Consider the following 9,418-nt stretch of genomic DNA (forward strand, 5'->3'; position numbering starts at 1 on the left):
TAAAATAATCAAACAAGGAACACATTAAAAACTTCAGGTTACTTTTATTTATTAATAGTATCAATGGGCATCATGCATATTTTTTCATGTCATTTTTTTCTTATGTTTTTACAAAATGAAATTTATGACACAATTCCCGCACGTACCACTGGAACATTAAACAGGCCAGAGTTCATTTCTTACACTGATTTATAAAAGTAAACATTTGAACTTAATGTTTTCAGCCTGTTTTACTATTGAACCCACTGAACTGCTTCTGTTGTATGAGCGCAGATGACCCTTCTGAACATGCTTCACTGTTCACTGATGAAAAGTAATTCCTTTTATTGCAGCATGCAGGTCTGCGGGTGACGCGTGTGTAGCTCGTATGTGTGTTTGTTATGATTCGCGTGTCAGACGTGGTGCGGCCCGAGTCGCAGGACGGAGAAAGCCCTGCGGTGTTTGCGCAGCAGCAGCCGGATCTTGTCGTCGTCAGAGTCGGGGTCCAGAGGTTTATTGTACTCCTCGTCCTCCACCTCGTTCTCCGAGGCCTCCCCGCCCTGCCCTGCGTGGCTGACCTGCGTGGAGCTCGGCTCTGAAGCGCTCTTCTTCCGCCACTTGGTGCGTCGGTTCTGAAACCACACCTGAGCACAGAGGTTTGTCTTTTTAACTGCCTGTGGGTGTGACTCTGCATGAATGTTGTTTAGCTGAACAGGTGCATCTTGTTTGCAGACATTATGAAACACGGAGAGCTGTGAAAATCATCCACGTCTCCATTTCTGCATGATGGTGAGTCTGCATGGGTGGTGGTGTAACATGGGTGGTGGTAATGCTCCTGACCTACAGACAGTTGTAACTTAGATCTATTTCTGCATTGGAAATAATACTAATTACAAGGTGCTTCACATGTGCACATAAAATACAATACTAGAAAACTCCAACGATCATTTCAAAGAAGAGTCAAACATATAGAAATAAAACAAAAAAGGGACTTCACAGGTACATAGGGAGCATGTCTCACAGGAAATAGCAATAAGTATAATCACCTTGACTTGTGATTCGGTCATGCCCAGAGAATAAGCCAGTCTTGCTCTCTCAGGCCCGGCCAAGTACTTGGTCTGTTCGAAGGTTTTCTCCAGAGCAAATATCTGATGCCCGCTGAATGTTGGTCTGGTGTGTTTCTTCCTGCCAGGCATCTCCCCAAGAGGACCACTACCTGAAATGATCAAACCATTACAGACAGAAACATGTATTATGTAATGTAACTTATTACATAACCTTACCTTGTGAAATACCACACTTTAATTGGGTGAATGTCAGGTGTGTATAACCAGAAAAAAAAAGATTAGTGCATAGATATTATCTGTCTCAGTCAGTAGGAATTGTTGCTCATGTGCTGAATGTTAGAAAGGATCATTCGAATGTTACTGTGTGATAGGTTTAGAAACCAAAATAGTCCAATACCTAAAACAATACAGTTTTAGTGCAGCACCATATACATGTCATCTGCATATTGTCTAAAAATCCATTTTTATCAATACTTCACTCCTATTACACACAAAAGATACAAAGTTTGATATATAAAGTTTGTAGTAAACCCCTTTAATTTAACAGTGTCACATACAATTTTCAGTGTTTTATGACAATAGAAAAAAAACAGATTTTGGTTGAGTCATGCATGTGACCTGGTCTCTGTGCTGGATATATATGTATTGTTGTATTTTCTAACAGCCTGTTTGGTTTCTCAATGATTCACTATTCAATGCTGGTTTTCTGGGTTTGAGAGAATCTTTGCGTCGCTTAAAGCGAACATCTCAGAGTGAGTCCTCAGAGACAGACAGTGAAGTTGCAATGTGTTGATGAGCTGGATGCTGAGCCCAGTCTGCAGCTTTTAGACTCACTGTTGGTGCACTGCTGCCTCCCTCCTCTCCAGTCACAGCCGCTCTCTGCCCAGCAGCTCACGCTGCGAGCCTTCATGGGGCACTCGGCGCCCGGCTTGGAGAAGCCGCCCAGCGAGGAGTTGTAGTCTCGGTTATAGTACATGGATGTGCTGGTGACGGAGGGGCTGAAGCCTCCCATGGTGGAGTATCCCGACAGCAGGGTGGTGGTGCCCGTGGAGCCCACCCCCACCATGGAGCGGCTCAGGATATCGCTGATGCCATGGGGCGTCCCTGCCTGCAGCTGGCTGTTCAGGCCCGGGTTGAGCTTGTAAAAAGAGTTGGGCACTGAGTACTGGCACACTGGTGCCTTGAGTTCCGTGGGGAATTGGTTCAGGCTGTTGTTGAACAGGAAAGACCCCTGGATGTTTGGATCCATGGGAAGTTTGTAACTCTGCCTCTGGGTCTCCGTAACACATCCAGTAGGATCCAGTCAGGAAAAGACCTCTGATGGGTTCTTTCACCCACAGATGTTGTCTGGATCTGGGATCACACTCACCGTCTCCAAATACTGAAATACTGGGAAAGCAATTTTATCAAAGTCCTTGCTGTTTGCAAAAGTTGCTACCACATCAGAGAGCAGCAGCAAAACTCTTCACGCTTGCCTTTCACCTCTTTTCAGCCACAGGGTGATGTGAGATAGCTCCATATCTGAAGTCTTGGGCGCGTCCCCTGGACACAGATTTTAGTGTTCTCCTGAAGACATATGCCTCCTGCTGGCTCTCTCCTCTGATATCATAAATAAGTAGGATCTGGGAATAGAGTGGCACCTTGATAAAGATAGGCCACATTAGAATGCAGCCTGGGATTGGCCTGGGTCTCACCGCTTTAATGCCTTTCTATTGGCTCCTTGCTGAAAGCCAAGCCTTTTATTGGAAGGCAGCAGATTAATAGTGTTTTGAACAGGTGGAGTGGGAACAAGTTGATTTTTTGATGGCCTGCCATGTCTGACCAAGTGTGGTGGAATGGAGGCAGCTGGAATACACAGAGCAGAAGAGGAAGAAGGTTTTCTCTCTTTCTGGTTTAATACCAGAGAAATCTACTGTAATCAAATTTAAATCTGGATCCTAAACTTTTCGAAACATGTTTGCTCTCAGTCATCATATAAATGACAACAGTGAATAAAATTGGTTTTGTTTTCTGCATCATTCACAGTTTTAGTACCCTGTTCTTCCAGTTTCAACCACTTACATTGTCTGACTGTGTGGTTTATTATAAATGTGTGGCTGTACTGTAGGTTTTGTTTTAGAAACACAAGGCTATTCAGAACAAGTGACTGTCTCATTTTAACTGTAATTTGATTACAGTAATTGAGGAAATAAATCATTGTATTATATAGGGAAGTATAAAATTCAACTAACAGATCTAGTTTGTGTAAACATCTAAACCATTATAATGTATAATCAATTCTACAAACATTATACTATTAATACCATGTGCAGCTATAAATCTTACTGTATATTTCAATGCAATTTAGTAATAGGTTAATAATTGAATGTACAATCTGACAATCATTACATGAGAAATCATGGTTTTACTGCACTTGATACTATATAAAGTCATTCTGTTATGCCGTCCTATTATCCCCCACCAAAATCCTCACTTTTTACTGGGTGAGTTAGTTAAAAATATTTTCTAGCTCCTGTAGTTTTTTGATCATTTGCAAACTGATATTTTCACTAAGAGATGTATGGAAAATAACTTCACTGGTATTACTAAGCAGTGTCCTGCAGCAACTCTTAGGGTGACAGGATGCCTGGGAATTCTTGGGAAAAGTCATGTGATTGTTGGTAATCCCTAATAGAGGGTTAGTAACGTTCCAAGCCCAGATGAGGCAACGTCAGGAAATCCTGACGTTGCCTCATCTGGTCACATGAGCAGGACAGCCAACCATTGAGAATTAAGGAACTGAGTTCTGCAGAAAGCAACATACCCCTGAACACACAGGACTATGATTAATCATTAACAATGGAAAATCTGGAAGTAGAAACATTTGAATGCTGTCATCTCTTAACAATGTATGAAAGTCCTTTGAATCCACAGAGCCAGTCAAACCACTGCTATCCAGTATTTTGGTGACATTGTATATGATGTTCCTCAGGTGACTTACCCAGTATAACCTAAAACGGTTCTGGTGAAATTGAAATAATGGGGGTTTACATATTAGGGTCACTTGAGCTGGGAAGAAAAACAAAAGAGTCTGATCCTTGTTCACAGAGTAGACATGTATATACTGTAATTACATGTGGTTGTTTTATGCTGACGCTGCTTCTATAATCACTACTAAGTAAAACAGGAATCTCTTGCTCTCAACTTTCGGTACTTTTCCAAAGCATGGTCCCGCCCCTCTCACTTCCCACCTCAATGTTTGTGTTTTGAAGTGCACGTGCTCCAAAGGCTTAAAGCCAGCCAGCGCTTCGGCTTTATGACAAAACAACCAAGACCCTGAGGTGAACACAGCTTCTCTCAAGACACAAAGAAAAGTACTCTCATTTGAAGATGGTGAACAAGAGCGGCAACAGCATCTCTGGTGAGATATTTGTTGTTGATATTTGGTCTTTATAGAGATATGTAAGTTGTAATATTGCTTTAAATGTCAGTATGATAAACTGTAAATCAAAAACTGTCAGTTTGACTTAAAGTTTTGATTTGATTATTCTAATAGTAAAGCATTTTTGTAAGCGAACAAGTGCTTATAAAACATGTTTCTATGAATGTCTAGCACTAAAATGGATAATTTTACAGCAATCATATTTTATTGTGGTATGAAACTATGACAGTGATTCATATTTGGCATTTTCCTTAGAATGAAAAAAATGTTATTTTTAGTTTTTATTTTATTTTTCTTCAACTCTATTAAAAGCTGTGAATGTGCTTTTGTTATTTAGCCCAGTCTCATTGATATTAATGGGATGGACAAAATAACAGAAACACCAGCATAATGCAATACATGCAATACAGTAGCTCAAACAACAGCCTTCAAAGTGATCAAACAGTTGAACTAGCATGTATCTGCAAGTTTGAACAAACTCTGAATGTTGTTTCTTACAGGATTGTTGTATGATATTGTATTTTTTTTCTAGTCAATCTAAATCAGAGTAAGTTAGCTACAAAACAAACAAGCTGTTTATACCCAGCTGATTTTTTCAGATGTAGTATGAGTAACAAATGAAATTGAAGAAAATCATTGCATAAATAATCAGAAGTCAGGATTTATAACCTGCGCTGCACACAGACAAGAAATAACTGGAGGCTATACGTTTTACTGGAAATGTGTGGCTTCCCAGTGATGAGTGAATGCTTGAGTACATACACAGTGTTTCTACAGATGGTTGAGTCACACTTGCACAGTAAATCTATGGGTTAACATTTCCTGACTCATTTTTTTCAAATGAACAAAAACTTTAAGCTACAGCTCTTACCTTTTTTTTACTGAATGATGTTTTATCTCCACCTGTTCTGGCAAAGCAAAAGGAAAACCATCCGCTACTTTCATTATTACTTGTTTACAATTTCAGCAGCAGTTATATTGTAGTTGTAAAATCTTTTTTGTTGTTGTAGAAAGAAAATAATTTACTAGTACTCACTTATAAGGATCAGGAAACACTGGCAATTATGCCATAATCTCATCTCACCAAGATAAGAGACTAAGGTATGAAGACATTACACATTAATGTGAAAATGTTTTATAAAATTATTCTATTTTATTGTGAGATAGTTCAGATTCTAGTGGATTCATGCTGAACTAGTTTTGTTGTGCAGATGTTGTCCAAATGATAGAATTGGAAAAGTCACTACAGTGTGTGCAAACATAGGTTGCACATCAAGATTTCTAAGTATGATTTTTTTGTTGTTGATGTTGTTGACTTGCAGGTGGTGGTGCAGAGACATCACACAGGTGTGGCCGGTTCTGCCTTGGTCCTCTGACCTTCCACTGCCAGGCTGTGGGAGAAGAGGTCCAGCTGAGCCACGGGTGTAGACTTGCAGAAAGGACCGTGAGCACGTTCAAGAATGGCCTGGTGTTCAGCAACCGCCCAGTGAAGGTCAAGGAGAGAATTCAGCTGAGGGTGGAGAAAGATTTGTTTAACTGGCATGGAGCTCTGCGTGTGGGCTTCACCAATGTGCCGCCCTCAGCCAGAATCCTGCCTCTGCCCTGCCTTGCCATCCCCAGTCTAACCAACAACCCTGGTCACTGGGCTGCTCCTGTGGATGAATCCTTCTGCCAGGCAGGTTCAGAGCTGCAGTTCTGGGTTTCAAGAGGTGGCTCTGTATATGTAGCAAGCAACAGTTGCAGGAAGCACAAGCTACTAACAGGAGTGAACCTCAGTCAGCCACTGTGGGCCATGATAGACATCTATGGACAGACATGCGCCATTTATCTCATGGGTAAGTTTACTGTCAAATAACTGTGGTAAAATGTTTGCCTTTAAGCCTTTTTTATTTGCTTGCAGGGCATTTCAAGCGCACTGACAACAACTGGTTGAATGACTTTAAAAAAAAGATGAAAGCTATAATACCTCTCTTATTCTTCGCCACAGGCTCAGAGAAAAAGAAGCTGTTTTACACGAGAAAGTCCTGTCCTGCACCCATAACCCTCAGCTCACCTGATGTCAACAACTCCCATAGTTTGATTCATGGTGTGTCAGCCTACAATAGAAACAGTGTTGAATGCATCTCATGTATTGACATGATCCCAGCAGGTAAGAAAGCATCCTTCTTACCCTCTGATTTCAGTGTTTTGTACATTTCTGACCAAAGAGAAAGTGAATGTAATGGTGTTAAATTAAAATATTGCACACATCTGCTTAGCTCTGATGTCAGTCTTGTAATCGTGATTCCTCTTGTGTGGTTACAGATGAAGGCTGTGTGGTGTGCATGGGAAAAGAGGCCAGTATCACTCTACCTTGTGGCCACAGGTGTATGTGTAAACAGTGCACCCAAAAGGTCTTCCATATGTTCGGTACCTGCCCGCTGTGTCGACATAAGATCGGGGCTCCCTGAGTGGAGGAGAGGTGTGTCTCTGGGGTGATCTCAGCTCTAAGACACTAGGCAGGAATCATCAAATATGTGACTGACTAAGTCTATTCAAGAAATACTGTGAGTAATGTCAGTAGTCCAGTGGTTGGGGAAGTTTCCCATCTTGCCCCTGTGTCCCTGACTCCAGTCTAGCGGGTAATCTTCCTTTACATCTAAATGCTGTGGAGCAGGTGGAAGATGTACTGAGATGCTGATGAGAAAGTGCTGAGCTGGAGCATTTTATCATCATGTAAGATAATGTATTAAATTTAACTGCTTGAAAAATAAGGAAACTGCACTTTTATTTTGATCATCATAATGTTCATGTAATATTCTGTAATATAATATTTTTTATTGTTTTTACTGTAAATAGACTTTATATTTTCCCTCCTTGATGTTATAAATCCAACCTCAAGCTATATTTTTGTAAAATTAAACAGTCATTCAAATGATTGCTGTAAAAATGAATGTTAATAAAATAAACATTTTTATGACTCACATTATTTTTCTTTCTATTATTCTTATACTAGTGGGCTGTTGTGATGAAATGTGTGTATGAGAAAAAACATCCCCAAATATATGTGCTTATTAGCTTGTTATTAATTAATATCCCCTCTGACAACATTTATTCCATAAGACCTATTAATTAAATTTAACCAAACAGTCGCCTTTCAATGTTTATCTGTTCAGAATTTCTGGACGTTAAAGTGTTTTGTTAACTGCTCTTTATAAATTTAATTATCAATCATGCCCAAAATCAGAGCAAGTTTTCTGTGAATTTTGGAATTTTACACTTCTTGTAAACCATTTTTTAAATCATTAAACATACTAAACTTTACAAGAATTTTTGCAGACTCATATATATGTACACATGTATATATATATATCTATATATATATATAGATATATATATGACTCATATATATATACACACATACATACATATATATATATTACAAAGCATCTATTCAGAGGGTTCTTCAAAAGTGAAAGTATCACAACTAGTTTCTTTCTTACTCACCCATTTTCTTATCATTCCAGTAAAAATGAATGATTAACAAAACCACAGAACCGGCACATGTATGACCTTGAACATCAAATAAAGTTCATCACTTATCTGTTTTTTCTGGTACTTTGATATCCAGTGATGTGTCATATGTTATTAGACAATTGTATGCTGAGCTGCTGTAGGTGTACATTTAAAAACACTCATTTTAGATGTCCCCTCCTGGCAGACAGATTAGTTTGAAGCTTTAATATAACATAATGGGGCTGAAAAAGAATGCAAACAAGGGCTTTGTGTTTTCTATACTGTCTGCATATCATGAATATGAATTCCAGTAGCATAAACTTCACAAGAAACAGCACATCAAACTTTTAATAAGATTCATTTCCTTTGTGTTGTTCTTTGTTCTCAATTAGTCTGATATTTAAAATGTGTTCCCAAAACCCAATAAGAATATATGGTTATTTATTATGACCTGCATAGATAATGTGTGTATGATACACTTCATTTGCTGTGCCAATTTATATTTCTCAGTTTGAATTAGGAAAGAAACCATATTTGTATTTAGTATTTTATCATTTTGTGCTTTAAAATGATTTCTATACTTTGAGAGCAGCTAGTACTTAACTCTGTCTGAAAGCCTGTTAAATAAAATTACACATGTTCCCTGTAGAACCACTAAGAGGCAGTATAGTACTGCTTATCACATGAGTGTCCTTTACAAAACAAAATTGGCAAAAGGGATATTAGAGAATATTTTTGACAAAGTACATCATGTTTACTGGTTTGTTATGAAATGTGCAGTGAAATGTGTTGCAGGGAATGGTTTCTAAGTTTGGAAAAAAAGGTTAGACAAAAAGAAATATTTATTAGCAATGCAAATAGACTTTTTAGATGATGGCAAACATGTCATAAACGTATACCATGATCATGTATCTGTAAATAATTTATTGATCATCTGGGCTATGATTCCAACAAAACAGTAATTCAAGCTGTTACTTTTAATCTCTTGGTTAAAAGCTCCTGGGTCTAACTTGAAGATGGACTTCAGAGAATTACAGAGATGTGACCTTTGGCTTATGATCTCACAGCTAACGTGTTAAATATTTACCTTGGATGGCAGAGCTGAGAGCTGCTTTTGGACTCAGGGTGCACGAAAACAGAAGGCATCTGCTGATAAAACATGGGAGTGAGAAAACTCTCAGGAGCTTAAAGAAGAACTCACACTTCCCTTGTAGTGACAGAAATAGAGCTGAACTACCATGATGACGCTGTGGACAGTAGCACTGCTTCTTCTGGCTTTGCTGCAGGGGTTTTCTGATAGAGAGGGGCCTAATAATGGAACAGAACATAGAAATACTGAGGCTTCTTTAAGGCTTCCAAGTGTTTGCATGTGTTTGGGCCTTAGCATATGTGTATATACATTTCTACTTAAGATAGTCACTGAAACATCCTTCCTGGATGTTCAGATGGCCCTTAA

At 39.1% G+C, this 9,418-nt stretch overlaps 2 protein-coding genes across 2 annotated transcripts; one reads left to right on the forward strand and one right to left on the reverse strand.

The window, feature by feature from the left end:
• Positions 1 to 392: 392 nt before the first annotated feature.
• Positions 393 to 2,420, reverse strand: nkx6.3 (NK6 homeobox 3). Its single transcript, XM_026321747.2, has 3 exons — positions 1,881 to 2,420; positions 1,026 to 1,195; positions 393 to 623 (listed from the first exon to the last, which is right to left on the reverse strand). The coding sequence occupies exons 1-3, from the start codon at positions 2,293 to 2,295 to the stop codon at positions 393 to 395; spliced, it is 816 nt and encodes a 271-aa protein (XP_026177532.1). The 5' UTR covers positions 2,296 to 2,420.
• Positions 619 to 7,432, forward strand: LOC113138902 (E3 ubiquitin-protein ligase NEURL3). The gene is made up of 6 exons (XM_026321746.2): positions 619 to 635; positions 712 to 768; positions 4,298 to 4,446; positions 5,790 to 6,302; positions 6,455 to 6,616; positions 6,772 to 7,432. Exons 3-6 carry the CDS (start codon positions 4,416 to 4,418, stop codon positions 6,915 to 6,917), a joined length of 852 nt encoding a protein of 283 aa, XP_026177531.1. The 5' UTR covers positions 619 to 635; positions 712 to 768; positions 4,298 to 4,415; the 3' UTR covers positions 6,918 to 7,432.
• The last annotated feature ends 1,986 nt before the right edge of the window (positions 7,433 to 9,418 follow it).

This window comes from Mastacembelus armatus, chromosome 9 (genome assembly GCF_900324485.2).
Source record: "Mastacembelus armatus chromosome 9, fMasArm1.2, whole genome shotgun sequence".
Classification (NCBI taxonomy): Eukaryota; Metazoa; Chordata; class Actinopteri; order Synbranchiformes; family Mastacembelidae; genus Mastacembelus; species Mastacembelus armatus.

Coding starts and splice junctions, on each gene's coding strand:
- LOC113138902 (XM_026321746.2), top strand. CDS start 4,416: ATGGTGAACAAGAGCGGCAACAGCATCTCTG. Junction 6,303..6,454: donor ATGCGCCATTTATCTCATGG/GTAAGTTTACTG, acceptor TCTTCGCCACAG/GCTCAGAGAAAAAGAAGCTG. Junction 6,617..6,771: donor TATTGACATGATCCCAGCAG/GTAAGAAAGCAT, acceptor GTGTGGTTACAG/ATGAAGGCTGTGTGGTGTGC.
- nkx6.3 (XM_026321747.2), bottom strand. CDS start 2,295: ATGGATCCAAACATCCAGGGGTCTTTCCTGTTCAACAACAGCCTGAAC. Junction 1,196..1,880: donor GAGGCAGCAGTGCACCAACA/GTGAGTCTAAAA, acceptor TGATCATTTCAG/GTAGTGGTCCTCTTGGGGAG. Junction 624..1,025: donor TGACCGAATCACAAGTCAAG/GTGATTATACTT, acceptor CTCTGTGCTCAG/GTGTGGTTTCAGAACCGACG.